At 34.1% G+C, this 17,878-nt stretch overlaps 1 protein-coding gene across 1 annotated transcript in view; it reads left to right on the top strand.

Moving 5' to 3' along the window:
• LOC136042345 (nostrin-like) overlaps window positions 1-2,871 on the top strand; it is a 46,274-nt gene extending 43,403 nt beyond the window's left edge. Inside the window, exons 7-8 of the mRNA XM_065727312.1 lie at window positions 606-770; window positions 2,674-2,871. Coding sequence (XP_065583384.1) covers window positions 606-770; window positions 2,674-2,856 — 348 coding nt within the window. The 3' untranslated portion in view covers window positions 2,857-2,871. The remainder of the gene's footprint in view (window positions 1-605; window positions 771-2,673) is intronic.
• The last annotated feature ends 15,007 nt before the right edge of the window (window positions 2,872-17,878 follow it).

The raw sequence follows: 17,878 nt of genomic DNA, 5'->3' as shown, positions 1-17,878 counted from the left end.
ATTACAAAACAGATTAGTATGGACAGACAGATTTGGTATAGATCTATAGATCTTAGTATAGTTTTTTATGGGTTTTACTCACTTTAATGGTACAAAATTTTAAGTAGAAACTAAAAAAAACGTTTACAAATATGATACAATAAAAAAATATGGCTTTTGGCATTAATTTTAGTATAGAATGGATTGGTAGAGAAAGACGGATTTAGTATGGATTAGTCTAGGCATTAGTATAGGTTTTCATGGTTTTAACTCACTTTAATAATAATAAAGAAAAAATGTTTATATCAATAAAATTCAATAATACAAAAAAACATGAAAGTTTATGGCTCTTAGTATTTATTTTATTAAAGAATAGATTAGTACAGACAGACAGATTTGGCATAGATTAGTATAGTTTGTAGTATGGATTTTTATGGCTCTTACTTTAGTAATAAAAAAAAAATTAGAATTTTGAAACATCTACAAATAACTTTCAATAATAATGATGAATAAAAAAAATTGTGGCTCTTAGCAATTTATTTTAGATACTAGGTTTTTGCAGAGGATAGCAGTGTTGTGGTGTGTTGGGGATAGCAGTGTAATTATCAATAATTTTTTTTTTACAGAGTGCTGACAGATTAAATATTCCGATAGCGTGTTGTAGCATCGATTCTGACCTGCAAACCGTTGTATCCCTTCGGAGTGCTGGATCAAACGTATCGGAACAACTTTTACCTGATTTTTACGCCGAGCATATGTCGAATGTTATGAATCGAGACAGAAGAAAAGAGGTAAGAATAACTTATGAAATTCTGAATGTACAAAATACTTGCATAACTTGTTGTGACTGGCAAGAAGTGAGGAGTCAAAACCCCAATAGCCTCTCACTTTAAAGTCTGTTTTTTCAAAATGTTCAATGTATTTTCACAATTTTTGAATTATTGGACCAAATTACAAAAATTTTCTCTGGTGCTTGACATTCAACCTAATCGGTGGTAACTGATGGTAGGTAGGAAATCAACCCTCCTCGTTTTTCTTTCACTTTAAGGTCTTTAATTCTTTTTTTAATAACAGAGCTTTACAGAATACGAGTTGCCAAGACGAGTAGCATCAATGATCCCAGGGACCTCCTTAAAAAAAGTGAGTTAAAAATCACTTTCAATGCCTTTAACTAAACCATAGTACTTTTTGGCTTTCATTTTCACGATTGAGAAGGGTAGGATAGACTGGGCCAAGACACAAAACTCCGGGGCAGCGGTTTTGTCAATAGACAATATCATTTTGTCACCAACAGTTTTAACCGGCAGAATCGATTTATGGCCGCTAACTTGTTCCAGAGCTTGTCTGCGTTTCCTAGGATTGCTCAGATCAGGCGGAACCTTGGAGATAATCACAGTGGCATGATTTTCATTGTTGCGAGACGGAAGGGATGGGAAATGGGTTTCGCAAGACACCATTTTAGAAGATATAGCTTTAAACATCTGTTTGCAGCTATTTACTTTCACAGCTAGTCTAGAATATGCTGCCGTTGGTACACAAGGGACTTCAGTAGTCCCTTGGTACACAAATAACGTAGCAAGGAATATCCAAATCGTCATTGTCACACTTACATAGCAGATCGAGAATATTCTTAACATTAGTTGACGCCGCCTTACCACCAAAATTATTTGACGCCTTAAATGCACTGTTGTTGTTGTTTAGCTGACGTTTGAGCGGATCAACCTACTTTAGTGCATTTTCAAATTTATTTGAATCTTTACCGAACTGCCGAACTGCTTTCTTTGATTTGATGTGTAGAAACTAAAATAGATGGCAGTCTACGCATGAAATTTCCCAAATGGGTTTCAAAAATCTAATAATCGTTGATAATAATCAATTGTTTGCTAAGATTTTATTTCAAAATTACGGAAAAGAAAACCTTTGACTTATTGGGAGCACGTTGCGGGCTGAAGTTATCTGCATTTATACAATGAATAAAAATAAATGCTGTCCGGCACTGTTAAATAATTATCATTAATTTGGGATTTGAAACAGACACAGAAGTACAAAGAGCAGACTAAAATAAAAGGAGAGAAAGAGAGAGGTTTCATCTATTTTAGTTCTAAAGGTAAACCGACCAGTCTTCGAAGAAAATCATTTCACAGAAATTGATGGTGCCAAGGCATATACTATTACATGAAATCCTCAAGACAAGTGGAAAAGTAACCCCTCCCAAAAGTCTCCTGAAATTGCTTTACAAATCAGTAGAGGTCCAATGTCCCCACCTCTCAAATGGCCTATTTACGATATATGTTGTCATCAAGCAAAGATCTTTGACTTGTGGATTGGCTATATCGTAGCTTATGCCATCTAAGAATATTGCATTTCATTTCCCTTACTAATATTAACTTTAAAAAGTTAAATAAATTTTGAGCACATTTAAGTGGAGGTTTTATCAGCGGGCATTTAGATTGTCATGCCTTAACAAACATTATTTGGGAAATCTGTGAAGAGTTGTAGGCTCTTCTCTCCCTCGAGTTGTATCCACGGTTTTGCCTGACGTCTTGCGAAGTCATGAAGCTAATCCTGTGCCACTTTCGGAAACTTATATGCCAAACCAAGAGTTTAAAAAGCATCAAAATCTTAATTTAATTTTTAATCCAACACCACCTCATTTTAGAGAAAACCTTCTATCAGCTTATCAAATTCTTTCAGACGCTGGAGAAATGTTTAAATCTCATCTGCGGGGATATTGAGCGAGAAAAACGAGCTAAAACTGGTGTTGAAAATTTGTCCAGAGCCTTACAAGAAAATCCTAATTTTGGAACAGACGAATCGCAACAGGAAATAACAGATAAGCTGAAACATGTAAGTAAAGTTCTTAATCTTTATGTCTAATTAATAATAGCAAGTAAAAATTTGTATTTTCGCCTGCTGAAATAGCCAAGAAAATCCCGGCACTAGGGGTCTTTTCTCTCTTTATAAAATTGACCTTCAATTTTTGTTTTCGCTTGAAGTCTTACTTATTCTGGACTCTTCCTTACTATTGCTAGCTTTATCAAGAAGTAAGTTTTTTAAGACTCGAAAAAAAAATGTCGTCCCTTTTTTGTACATGATTTTTCATGAATTGATTAAGGTAATGGAAGTTTTAAAACTTGGATTTCCCCGAATTTTTTTTTATAGTACTCATATATTTAGGTCAAAGTCTCCCATAGTGTCACATGAACCACCTGGAAACCCTGCCTTTGAAGTTATGGGCTACAAATCCTTTCTATAATTTCTTCAGTACAGTTTATTACATCTTTAATTTTACAGAAATCCTGAGTTATGTTTAAGCAATTTTTAATATCCAAAAAATGTAATTAAATTTTAATAAATCGGCAAAAGGAAGTAATCAAGCAAGTTATTACCATAGATTAAAAAATAGTACCGTAGTAGAACACGACTTAACATGACAAATCGAGACATCTTTGTAGCGGTTTGTAGTCAATATTATCTTTATACTTCTTAATACGGATATTTGGGATAGATTAAATTAAAACAAGTTTTTTCAATTGAAAGTAAGGAGCAACGTTAAAACTTAAAACGAACAGAAATTATTCCGTATATGATTATTCCCATATTCCGCATATGGGATGCCTAGTGGTGTCAATTGAGGGGGGAGGTATGGTATTTTGCCCTTCTCCATAGATTTATAAAAAACGGCTTTTATTGGTGTTTTTATCCAAGGATGTTTTTATTTTATGCTAGTTGACCCCTGCCACGCGTTTGCTGGTCTGCTGCGTGCCCCAGAAACACATGGAGTATCAGCCATCCCCCCTAAAAACCCACTGTTTTTAGTTTGTTTTTTTTCGCTTTTTGTGTTTTCTTTTTAGTTTTTCTGATGTTTTCTTTTTTTTTTAGTTTTTTTTTTGTCAAAAACAAACAGTATATTTTTATATAGATAGATAGATTTTCATTGAAAAATTTGAAATAAATCCCTCCTCCCTAGATATTAATAGATACACTTTTGTCTTCCTCACAATATCTATAAATTGACGCCACTGAGGATGCCTGTACTGGCTGGGTGTTCTTACGGTAATCAAGGATGGTTGTTTATGTTTCTTTTTTTTCTGTTATAATTTGTTATTTCTTTTCCTTTTCTTTCTCCCACAATTCTGGCCATAGAGCCTTGCAGGAAGCTATTTAATGTTAAAACTTTTTGCTGATGTCGTATTTATGTTTTTTTTTTCTTGCTTGGTTTTGTTTTTGTTTTTCTTCTCTCTGAATTCTCCACCATAGAGTCTTGCGGGTGGGCGGGGGATATTTGATGCTGGTTTGTTTCTGCTGGTTATTAATATTGATTATTCATGTCCTCAACAAAGTATTATTTATAATTAAAATACTGATGAAAACCCAACTAAAACGTATTTGATGGTTCAGTTCAGATGAAACCTATGTACTCAAAAGTGGAACTGATTTTAGACAACTGTCAAAAATTGGTATGTGCTTTGCAGGATTGCAGTCACCTATCATCACTATTCAGCAAGTAGATATCACTACCGAGTATTATGAAAACGAAGAGCTGTTGGAGAAATTGGAATTTTTAATGGCTAGTTTTTGGTCGCAACAAGTTGCAACAGCAACTTGTTACCTTGTTGCAGTTGTAAGCGTTACAGGGCCGACCGCTAAGGGAACGTAAAAAAAAGTATAAATTATCTGGCCCAGACTTTCAAGGGGTTCGAAAGGTTCAAAAAACACATGTAAAGACTTTTTATTAGAGAAAAGGTCTAGGATTATTTTGGGTCCCTAGACGCAAAGCAGCTCTTGTTGTGGTTTAGGCCTTTTTCTTATGGAATTTTGGTTTTAGAATAAATCATCGTATAAGAAAAAAGAAAGCTAATGTACGCAAAATATATCAATGTTTGTTTTAAGTTATTACTACAAAAATGAATGTAATTTATTAAAATTTGTGTAGAATATTGTTGTTAGAGGTTATTACAGTGGGTAAATCCCCCACCCCTTCCGAAAAAAGCTTCTAAAACGCTCTTCGTGTGTCTATTTGTAACGTATTAGCAATTCTTTTTAACTTGGTTAGAGGTGTACCGTCCTAAACTAAATCTGCTCGAAAACACAACTTAGCAAGGATTGGAACCACTTTCGAAACCGCTTTCGGAACAACTTCAAGAAACCCCTTTCGTGGTTTCTTGAGTCATGCTGGGCCTTAGAAAGGATTGCAATGTTAGAGTGTAGCCAGGAGTTGCTGATGAGGGAAGATAACATGAGCTCTAATTTTGCCCTTTTCTGCCAAGAGCTACTTTAAAATAAGGAGCAACTATGGGCTTTTCTTAGTTCTTGCACATAGTAGGGTTATGTTGTGCCTGATGCTTCTACAATAACTTTTACAAAATAGAGAGTAAATAAATAATCGGTGTCATAAGGTAGTTTCAATACTTTTTCAGCTGCAATTTTTGTATATAATCCTAGCCAACATAATAGGCCATTAAACTATTGTAATCTGTTAAAAATTACTTTGCGTGGTTGAAAAATGCCAGTTAGCCATTACAAACAAACAGGACAAACATATATCACTGTTGAAACTACTTAATAATAATAATAGTTTATCTTTGTTTCTTTTGGTGAGAAATTACAGGAAAAACACAAATTTCAAGAGTTATTAATGGTTTGTTTTTGGTACGCACTATTTCCTATCATTATATTTAATGCTTAAAATTTTAATAAAAACCTGATTTGACTCCTCTTACTGATTGTGCTTAATTTAAAACCTGATTTGTGCTTAATACAGCTTTCCTAGAAGTACCACGAGCTTCCCAACATTATTTTCGCACGGCTAATTCACGAAAAGGTAGGGTTTAAGTTTTCTAATGAAGATAATAAAGTAATTCTCAGAATCAGGGGGAGTCTGGGGGTGGTTTTGGGTTTTTGGATTCTTAATAATGGAAATACAAGAAAAAAGGGGCGAGGATTTCTTAAATTTCTTATGAAGATAATAAACCTATACCACTATTTAAAACATATTTTTAGTTATTCACGGGTAATAAGCAAAAACGAGTGACATATGGGGAATATATAATTTGGGCCGTATATTTGTACATTAAAAAGGGTTAATTGGGGCTAAAGTAAAGTGAAGTGCTTTTAGGAATAGTATATGTAAGTATTTTAGCATTTTCTGGATTACTTGTATAATTCCTAATAGCGCTTCACTTTATTTTACCCCACCCTTTTAATTTGCAGATATGTAGCCCAAATTATATTTTTTCCATGGATTTTACTATACCTCACTCTTTCGTTTCATCTTAGGGCCCGTTGATTGAAGCAGCTTAATCTATGAGTAAACAGTGGTATATGTATAACATAAAGATAAAAGTAAATATTTTCTAAAATCTGGGGGAGGCTGGGGGTGGTTTTGGTTTTTGGGAATTTTAACAATGGAAATATAGAAAAAAGAGGCGAGGGTTTCTTAAATTTAGGATAGTTGACTAAAGATAGAGAGTAAATTTCTGGTTGAGCAAATAATAAATTTTGAAAATTAATTAAAATCTTTTCCTAGAAAGCTATCACGCTTCATCAGAGCTTGAATCTCTCTGTTTTTAATTTCTGAACAGTTTTCAATGGTGACAGAGATGATTTTCGACGATGATCATGGGGGTCTTCTGAATTTTTACGTCAGCGGGGTGTGAAAGTTTCAACTTTTAATGCCACTATTCCATAGTATTCTTTGAGGAGTAAATTATTAAACGGGTTAGCAACATTTATCTGATTTGTATAATTGCTTGTGTACAAATTATAATGTCATGTAACAGTTTTTCCCCTTTTATTAGCTTTCATTTACTCTAGATGAATTTTAAGTTTTAAGGATATTTAAAAAAATATCCTTTTTGTGTTTTGTTGAAAACGATCGAAAAAAAACAACAAAGTATCCCACCTTGAATTTTGAAAAATAAATTTTGCAAAGCCCGAACTTTTTCATGCCCGATACCTTGTTTCTATTTGTTTTAATATTTTGATATTTATAATATTTCATATCTGTTTCAAACCTTTTTTTGGTTCTATTGCAACTGAACCCTTATGTATCTGAAGTCTTGTAGCTGAACCCATTTAACTGAACCCCGAATCCTCGTGCATCTGACCCCAGGGGAAACGGAGCCCCTGTTTAACTGAACGCACGTGTACTCAACTCCTGTGTAACTTTACCCTCCTGTAACTGAACCCTCGTACAATTGATCCCCCTGTGCAACTCATCCCCATTCAACTGAACTTTCATGCAGCTAAATTCTTGTGCTACTGAGTCTTCGTATAAAGAAAATTGCCGTTAATGCTGATTCAGGAATGATAACTATTATTTAAAATTATTCTTAATTTCAAATGTTTATCGTGGAAAGAAATTTACTTAGAAGAGGGGATGTGTAACTTTACCCTCCTGTAACTGAACCCTCGTACAATTGATCCCCCTGTGCAACTCATCCCCATTCAACTGAACTTTCATGCAGCTAAATTCTTGTGCTACTGAGTCTTCGTATAAAGAAAATTGCCGTTAATGCTGATTCAGGAATGATATCTATTATTTAAAATTATTCTTAATTTCAAATGTTTATCGTGGAAAGAAATTTACTTAGAAGTGGGGATACTGGTCCTACTGTCTGCAAAAAAAAAACTATCCACGCCATCTAAAGTTTGGCGACGCTTGCCATTTTTTAAGCTTTGTATTTATTTTCTTTGTCGGGAACTGAGAGTAAATGCTTATTGGTACCTTGATTTTAGCAATTATACTAATTAATTTAATTATTCTTATAATTCCACAAAAAATTTCAAGTATCACCAAACGCCAAATGGCATTAATATTTGTTTCGTCGACACTAGTGCCAGTTTCTACTCTTATAAGTTAGCAATATTCTTTGAACTATCCCTTTAAGAAAAAAGTAAAAATTGTGTCTCTTATGACGCAATGTTGCATGTTGAAACAACTAAATCACTGCTTGTTCAAGGGCGCAAGTAACAGATTTTGGTTTGCAAAAGTGTCTAACTTTCACCAATTAAATATTGTACGTTGCATTCAATTTCTACACCCAATTGGTGCAGAAAACTATAATTGCTGCATTATTCGCTCTTTGTCAACGTTTCAACATTTTTAAAGCAATTTCGTTGTTAACAAATTTCATTGTAGATATTTTTGTTACTTTGTTATGCTTTATAATAAAAATTGTTTTAATAGTAGCATCAGTTTTTCTAATTTCCTCCTTTCTTTAGTATGATTTACAAAAGGTAGATGCATTATTGTATACTCTTTTCTTTTTATTTGGTGCTAAAATTTGAAAGTAAATAATCCGCAGGGAGCACTGAGTGATATTTTTTCATGAAAAGGGGTGGTAGAAGAAGTAAGTTTGGGAAGGACTATGTTAGTTAAAGAACAGATGTGATACAGATGGGCCTATTTTTTTTTTGGGGGGGGGGAGATGTTTATTTATAAAATATCGTTAAAAGAGTGTTAAAAGCGATTAACAAAAAAGATATTGGGTAGGAATTGAAAAAAAAGGGAAGCGGAATTTGTTTTAGAGGGAGAGAGAGAGAGAGAGTTTCAATTAAACGAAGAAACCGTATACCAAAACAGGTTTTCAAAAGGCAACTAAGCAATATCATAGTCAGTGCTGCTCTCTATTAGCTAGAAATATCATTGAAACTTTTAAAGGAGTGCTGTCGGGAGTGGTATAATATTCTTTGTTTTTATTTTTTCAAATTCAGCTCCCAGATTCTTACATTCAGAAATACTCACATATTTTGCTTGGTCATTAGATGTAGAAAGAAACTGATAAAGTAGCACGGGAAAACTTATATGAACTTGGTTTGAAGCTCAAGGAATGTCTAGTATTATCATTGACTGTCAGAGAAGCGGGAAAAATTCAATCTAGGATTTCAACTGGAATACAACACCAAAAATGTTTTGGCTCATTATTAGCTTCTAGCAGCTTGAAATTGTGTTAGGTAATTCTGGTAAATACAAAATTATTTCTAAGAAAGGGGTGGGATTGGTTGTAGGTAGAATGTGAAATTTAATCCCTTTTGATTGCTGGAAATGTTTTCGGTCTAAAATGCTATTATAAAAGTAAAGAGTAAGATTAAACCCCAAAATAATTAGATTTTGAAGATATTGAATACTATAATTCGAAAATTTGAATAATATAGTATAGTTAAAAGAGTGTTAAAAGCGATTAACAAAAAAAGATGGGTGAAAATAAAAAATAAAGGGAAGCAGAGTTTGTTTTAGAGAGAGAGAGAGAGAGTTTCAATTAAACAAAAAACCATATGCCGGCTTAGTTGCCTTGTTCAAAAGGCAACTAAGCAATATCATAGGCAGTGTCGCTCTATATTAGCTTGAAATATCCTTGAAACTTTTAAAGGAGTGCTGTCGGGAGTGGGATAATATTCTTTGTTTTAGTTTTTTGTTTTTTATTATTTGTTTTATTATTTAAATCATAGTGTCTATTGTCTGCTAATGATTAACTTTCCTTTTCTTTTCTAGGTAAAATGAAGAATAGGAAAGCTGGGCAGTAAATTTTGAATACTCTGTATAATCCTGTTATTATCTGTTGCATTCGTCTTTTTGTGTCATAGTGCTTTATTTGACAGAAAAAGACAGTGCAACAGAACGGGTTTCTTGTAAACTTAAAGTTTAAATAAATAAAAATCAAGGGCTCTAAACCTCAAGCTTAATACAATCTCAGTAAAATATGCGTATAGCTTTCTTCCTCTCTCCTTTTCATATTTTATTTTAAAAAAATAGAGCCCTAAAAAATTTTATAATAAATTTTCCTTTTTGCTCCTCCTTCACCTAACGAATTTACTGCTCATTTAAGCTGTGCAATTATGTGGCCTCTGCTCCTGCCAAGATACCCCTTCCTAATTCAAGACCAGTTTTTTCCAATATTTTTTAAAAATTTGAATCAATAAAATATTGTTCCTTTGTATTTTTGCTTATTACTTGTTGTTCTTAGAGCTAGGGATAGTTCATAGGGATCGAGTACAAGATAGAGAAATTAAAATTAATAAAATAAATAAATTAAAATAATGAAGATCACTTATTATATAAATGACTGGATATATTAATGACGGTTTAATGGCTCTACTTTCTTACTTATGGTGGGAAACCGTCATCAAGAATCTTTGACACCAGTTTGGACCATGTAGTGTGGTCTGCTGCCGGTTGCTTCGCAAGTGGAAGCCATTGGGTTGTCCATCTATGACCAAGAATTCTGAACATCCAAATAGGTTCAAGATCTGATCAAATCAAGTTTCACCAGTTTTTTCTGTCCTCTTAGGCGTCTCTTCCATGAGCTGAGGAACCCAGCTAGAAGGGTTCAGCGAGGCCGGTACTCTGTTGGCCCCCGTAAGACATGGGCCCAACCATTTCAGTTGACGCTCCTTGATGGTTATGGCAACGCATCTCTTCATACCATACATTCATCGTGTATCCAAGTTTGATATGCGATCACTCAGGATTATCCCGAGGATGCTGCCTCTTCAAAGTTTTACTTATTTGGTCTATCATGACATGCCAAATGGCACCTTCCGCAGTAGAATGGATGGGATGTATAATAAGGCCACCATTATAATAAATTACTACTACTAATAACTCACCGCAGCACATTGGCAGCTGAGGCTAACATAGCTGCGCATAATCCTCCTCCATCCTAATCAATTCAAAACCTCCCTCTATACACTCTCTGATAACGTTCCCATTCCCTAAAATCTTTTTAAGACACCCTCCCATCCAAACCGTGGACAATCTTCGGCAAGCTGTCATTCGACATCCGCAGAACTGGACCCAGGTCAACCTTTTTTTCATCATAGTCCTAGAAAAGGGATTGAACCACACTTTCGGCACTGCCTGTTGTTTGAAATACGGTCCAATTAAAACAAATATGGTAGAATATGCTTAACTAGAGATTTGCAACATCCCCTCTTTCACAGTCCCTTAGGTTCTTAGTCTCTTTGAAAATATAGAGATACATTAAAGGAAAATTGTATTTCTTACTTCCAAATTCTGAAAAACAAACGTTTCATATTTTATGAAACGTTTAAGGACACAGCCCCTTTCATTTATACGGAGTAATTTCTGTTCGCTTAAGTTTAATGTCGCTCCTTACTTTCAGTTAAAAAAAAAAACTTGTTTTTTATTTAATTTCCGAATGTTTTTGAATTAATGCATATTTTTTTTTTTGGCTAAACGGCTTTCTCTTAGTTTTGATCGGACGATTTTGAGAAAAAAGGAGTGGGGGAGGAGGCTTAGTTGCCCTTCAATCTTTTTGTTTCTTCAAAAGGCAACTAGAACTTTAAATTATTTACGAACGATTTTATTAACAAAAAATATACGTAACATCCGAATTAACGTTCATAACGAACTTCTATGTTCGTATATTTTTATTACATATATGAGTGGGTTTGCCCCTCTGTAATACCTTACTCTTTACACTAAAGCTTAAATGTTGTCCCAATTCTTTAAGAATGACCTCTGAATCACAAAGGCCGTAGAAGAAATAGTCGAAATTACTAAAAATACTTTAGCATAAAGAGCAGGTATTTAGCAGGAGATGAACCCCTCATATGCGTAATAATTTCCGTTCGTTTTGTTTTAATGCTGCTCCTTACTTTTAGTTGAAAAAGACTTTCATATTTATCTTTTGATTGTATTTTTGTATTAAATAATAGTAGAAAATCCTGTGCCCCCGTCATGGAAATTCTCTCCTCCCATGACAAATTCTTCCATGGAAAGACCCTCCCATATAACCCCTTTCCCTCAACCCCCTCCCTATCCAAGAAAAAAATTCCCCTGAAAATGCCTGTACCCTTCCCAATAACCATTACTATATGTTAACACTGGTAAAAGTTTGTAACGTGTAACCCCTCCCCTGGGGACTGTGAGGGAGTAAGTGGTCCCCAAAGACATAGTTATTAACCTTTTTGACTTCGCTGAACAAAATGGCTATCTCAGAGTTTTGACTTTGGGAAAAACATGAGCGTGGGAGGGGGTCTAGATGCCCTTCAATATTTTTGTTCACTTAAAAAGGGCACTAGAACTTCTGATTTAATCCGTTAGAATGTTTCCTCTTGCAACATTCTAGGACCACTGGGTCGATGCAATCACCCCTAAAAAAAAAAAAAAAAAAAAAACACGCACCCGTGATCGGTCTTCTGGCAAAAAATATGAAATTCCACATTTTTGTAGATAAGAGCTTGAAAATTCTACAGGAGGGTTTTCTGATAAGCTGAATGCGATGATGTGACTTTCGTTAATATTCTATGACCTTTAGGGTGCCCCCCCCCCTATTTTCCAAAATAAGGCAAATTTCTTTTATAGACGATTTATACCTTTAACAATATTTAAATTTAAGTGGATAAAACGTTCGGATCGCCAAAAGCGTGGAAATTTTCTTCCTTCTTCCTGTAACGGAGTTCCAAAAGACGTATCGCACTTCAAAACAGCTTTCATTTTAAAATGTAATGATACTTATCTTTTTAGGACAATTATTAAAATTGGAAAAGCAGGGATCAGCGTTGATTAGAAATTCTTAAGAAAATTAGTAATTTATACCTTAATTTAATTTTAATAATTTAAAAAAAATTAATTTTTTGAAAATTCAATTTTCAAAAATCTACTAGAATTCACTAAAACCTAACAGAAGCAATAAATATTCTGTATTCAAACAGCTGGAATAATAAAAAGCTGGAATAATTTTTTTTAGTAAATTATAAAGGCTTGGAAGAATTACTAACAATGTTTTCATTAGGTTTTCTAAAATTTGATTAAAATTCGCTAAATCTAGACCAAAGCAGGATACACATTTTATCCAAAAACTGGAATAATAAAATCCGATTTGCTGTCTAGAAGAGGAAGAAGATTAACTTCTACAATGAGCAAATCTTGAATTCTCCAATTCTTGAAAGACAAGGCGCAAAAGAGGAAGGAGCCCCATCCGTTTCTACTTTGCTACATAGATAAAATTCTTTTAATTAGTTGCACTTGGAAGGGGCTTACTAATTATTGTAATTTTGTTGCCTCTTGCCTCTCTCTAAGACTTTCTCTAATTGTTGAAATTGAGCTCCTCTCAATTTCTGATAAAACTTCTTGATCACCGTTCGGTGGTCATTTTTTTTATATCTCTAATTAAATATGTCAGATGATTAGAAATATCTTTTACAGTTAATACATTCAAGTGCTGTTATTAGCTCCAGTAGGAGGGGGCAGTCCTTGTCCCCTCTCTCCCAGACTTTTAAAAATAACCGTTTCATTGAATTTCCATTGAAAATGTTTTTGTGTATCTCTATTGAAAAAACTTGAAAATCACTGCCTAGATTTTGAAAAAGACATTTCCCACCAATTATCGTTAACTGGTGCCACTGCATGCTGTTTCCGAAGCCAGGTTAAGCTCCGGCTTGGCTATTCCAAATCTTTGCAAATAAGAGTAAATATAACCGTAGGGTTCTGGCAAAACTACGCATCCCATTTTGACCCCTCTGTGTTATTTCTATGTGAGTTCTTTGATACGTACCTTGAAAAAAAATTAATCTCTTTGTTCAGTGAATTTTTGATTTTTGGAAATTCTACTATACCCACCACAGCGGCGGAAAAACCGTGTGCTTGATGTTTTTTTTTGCTCCAGACTATGACAGATAACAGAGATTGTTCCTTTTCGCCGTCCGTCTGGGGTGAACGAAAAGCATGTTGTCCATAACGGGACGGAAGGAGGCTATAAGAAAGGATCTCAGGGAAACTGGAACGACATCAATGTGTGTTACGAGTGAAGCTTTGAAAAGACCGGGCTTGAGGAGGGGCGTGGTTGGCTTCAGACTGCTTGGTCTTGCAATGAGTTGTTCGTAGCAGCAGTAGTGTTCTTCTTGAATTATGAAAGCTGAACAAAACGAAAATTATATTTTTAAGAGTAAAAAAAAGTAAACGAATAATTCAGTAGCAGCTCTACATCCGTTTGCGGATTTAGTGCCTACTGAGGCTAGTAGTTAATAGAATCTAAGAAGAATAAGCGTAAAGAAAATGTGTCATTTAGTGTTTTTACCTTTCATGCGCGATCAAAAAATAGATAGGTATGAACCAAAAGGAAAAAGAGACATTACTGCTCTTTCTTTTTCGTGTTAAAAAGTATATTTTTATTCCATTGGTATATTTTGTGCGACATATCTTGATAGGCCAATCACATTATTCCCTCTGCCGTTTAAAAACCGGGTTAACTAATGCCGAGTGACAAATCTAGACAGGCAAGGGAAGGCAATTTTAATTCTGCAGTAACGGAACCTAACTTTCTGTAAAACAAACAAAACCTGTAAAAATGCCGAAATTTTTTAGTCGTATCATCTTTCACAAGCTAGCTCTCTAAATCTCTAAATAAACCATAAACGCATGCACAGTTATTTGAACTCGTCCTAGACGTAGGATGAACTCTTCCAGTTTTGGGAGGTTCTTTTTGTCTTTTTACAGCTTCCAGTTCAGCCTCTTGAACTTGTTTTATGGTATTCATGTCTCCAGACTGCAATGCAAAAGCATCAGCATCTCTCCACAAACCGTGCTTGATATATCTGCGAGAAATACTTCAATTAACTTAACTTGAAGAAGTTACTACATAACACTCCAACAGAGGCTCAAACTGGAGGGGAGACAATTTCCTTCTAGAGCAGGGCTTCTTAAACTTTTGTAATTCCCGACCCCATTTATGATTGCGAGTTTCTTAGCGACCCCAACAAATATAAAAGAAAATAAAATTAATATTTTTTTCATGATATATTTATTAGGTAACAATATACATATGCATATGAAAATATATAAATTTAGAATTCGTTTTGAAACATATAAAAATCTAAAATTGAAGTTTGCAAAAAATGTTATAGAAATGTTTTTATTATAGTTTCAAAAACAAGAGTGGATTCTAACCGTCTTAATTCTCTCGAATATATCCAAGTAGTTGCGTGGTAAATATTAAATTAAAGTTTACTTTTAAAATTTAATGAGATGGATGTGCCTATTTTTGTTGCATAACAAATCAAATCTTGGTGTAATGTTTGAAACTGCTGGGTGTAAGACCTCTTCAACATTTCTTATCGCTGAACGATATTGGGATTTAATGTGTGTTAAAGCTGAGAAAAGAACTTCACATAAATATGTGGTGTTGAATGGCAGAAGTACATTTAACGCCATATCAGTGATTTTGGGAATTTCAGTTCTAGTTCCGATCCAGAATTCAATCAAGGGCTTTTTTCGGAATTGTAGTTTTAAGTTTGAGTCACACGAAAGCTCAGCAAATTCCTCTTGAGCTTTAAGTGGTAGATGATCAATGTCACTTAAGCCAATCCAAAACGGCTTTTGAATCCAAACTATTTTTTGTAAATCAATATTTAATACAAAATATGTCCGGAACTGTATTTCTAGTGCTTTTAAGTGATCTACAATAGTTTTTGCAATAAAAATTTTACGATGAATTTTTTCAATTAAAAAATTGTCAACACTGGAAAACATTTCGAACGAATTTTTTTCGACCCTACTTTTCCAAATGCTGATCTTTTTAATAAAACTTTCAATTTCGTCGTTTGAAGTAAATATATTGCAATTTTTTCTTTGAAGAGACAAGTTAAGATCGTTTAACTTCGCAAAAATATCTGACAAATAACACAGCTTGGATTGACACAAGTCATTTTGAAAAAAGCAACAAATTCACATTTTCGTCCAGTTAAAAATATTTCGATCTCGTCCTTTAATAATAATTAAATAAAAAAAACGAGTTTTTTTAGCTGAAAGTAAGGAGCGACATTAAAACTTAAAACGAACAGAAATTACTCCGTATATAAAATGGGTTGTCCCCTCCGCAATCTCTCGCTCTTTACGCTAAAGCTTTTAATTGTTTTAAAAAGTGGAATTGTGGCAAAGAGTCTCTTAGTTTTGATCAGACGACTTTGAGAAATAAGGGGTGGGGAAGGAGGCCCAGTTGCCCTGCAATTTTTCGGTTACATAAAAAGTCAACTATAAATTTTAATTTTTGACGAATGTTTTTCTTAGTAAAAAATATACGTAACTTAAGAATTAACTTACGTAACAAACTATTATATTCTTAAATTTTTGTTATGTATATGAGGGGGTTTCTACCCTCGTTAATACCTCGCTCTTTACACTAAATCTTAAGCTTTGTCCCAATTCTTTAAGAATGACCCCTGAATCAGAAAGGCCATAGAATAAATAGTTGAAATTACTAAAAATACTTTAGCATAAAGAGCGAGGTATTTATCTCCTCCTAAATACCTCGCTCTTTATGCTAAAGTACTTTTAGAACCCCTCATATGCGTAATAATCTCTGTTCGTTTTAAGTTTCAATGCTACTCCTTCCATTTCATTTGAAAAAACGTTTTCATGTTTATTTTTCATTGTTTTCTTATAATAATGGTTGAAAATCATGCGCCCTTTTCCTTGAATTAAATAAAAAAAACAAGTTTTTTTAACTGAAAGTAAGGAGCGACATTAAAACTTAAAACGCACAGAAATTACTTCGTATATGAAAGAGGCTGCTTCCTCATCAACGCCCCGCTCTTTACGCTAAAGTTTGACTTTCTCTCAATTCTTCTTTTTAAACAGTAAAAAACTTTAGCGTAAAGAGCGGGGCGTTGATGAGGAAGCAGCCTCTTTCATATACGAAGTAATTTCTGTGCGTTTTAAGTTTTAATGTCGCTCCTTACTTTCAGTTAAAAAAACTTGTTTTTTTTATTTAATTTCTGAACGTTTTTGAATCAAATGCATGTTTTGATTTTGGCTCTCCGCAGAGGAATAATCAATACGAAATTTGCATATTTTTTTTTTTTTTTTTTGGCTCAATGGCTTTCTCATAATTTTGATCGAATGATTTTGAGAAAAAAAGAGCCGGGGACGAAGCCTAGTTGCCCCCCGATTTTTTGGTTAATTAAAAAGGCAACTAGAACTTTTAATTTTTTACGAATCTTTTTATTGGTAAAAGATTTACGTAACTTATAAATTAGCTTACGTAAAGAACTTTTGTATTCTCTTGTTTTTATTACATATATGAGGGGATTCGCCCCATCGTCAGTACCTCACTCTTTACACTAAAGCTTAAATTTTATCCCAATTCATTAAGAATGACCCCCTGAATCACAAAAGCCGTAGAATAAGTAGTTGAAATTACTGAAAATACTTTAGCGTAAAGAGCGAGGTATTAGAAGGAGGTGAGCCCCTCATATGGGTAATAATTTCTGTTTGTTTTAAGTTTTATTGCTGTTCCTTACTTCCAGCTGAAAAAGCTTTTTCACTTTTATTTTTTAATTGTTTTTTTTTTAAATAATGCTAGTAAATCCTGCTCTCCCTTCATGGAAATTTTCTTCTCCCATTACAAATTCTCGAAGGAAAGTTCCCCCAGCATATCCCCCTCTTCTCAACCCCTCCCCCAAACCAAAAAAATCCTCCTGAAAACGCCTGTATACTTCCCAATAACCATTACTATATGTAAGCACAGGTTAAAGTTTGTAACTTGTCGCCCCTCCCACGGGGACTGTGGGGGAGTAAGTCGTCCCCAAAGACATAGTTATAAGGTTTTTCGACTACGCTGAATAAAATGGCTATCTCAGAATTTTGATCCGTTGACTTTGGGAAAATAATTAGCGTGGGAGGGGGCCTAGGTGCCCTCCAATTTTTTTGGTCACTTAAAAAGGGCACTAGAACTTTTCATTTCCGTTAGAATGAGCCCTCTTGCAACATTCTAGGACAACTGGGTCGATACGATCACCCCTGGGGAAAAGAAAAAAAAAACAAAAAAACAAAAAAACAAAAAAACAAATAAACACGCATCCGTGATCTGCCTTCTGGCAAAAAATGCAAAATTCCACATTTTTGTAGATAGGAGCTCGAAACTTCTACAGTAGG

Source organism: Artemia franciscana, unplaced genomic scaffold, assembly GCF_032884065.1.
Source record: "Artemia franciscana unplaced genomic scaffold, ASM3288406v1 Scaffold_1143, whole genome shotgun sequence".
Taxonomy (NCBI): Eukaryota; Metazoa; Arthropoda; class Branchiopoda; order Anostraca; family Artemiidae; genus Artemia; species Artemia franciscana.
This window is presented reverse-complemented; position numbering and strand designations above follow the sequence as displayed.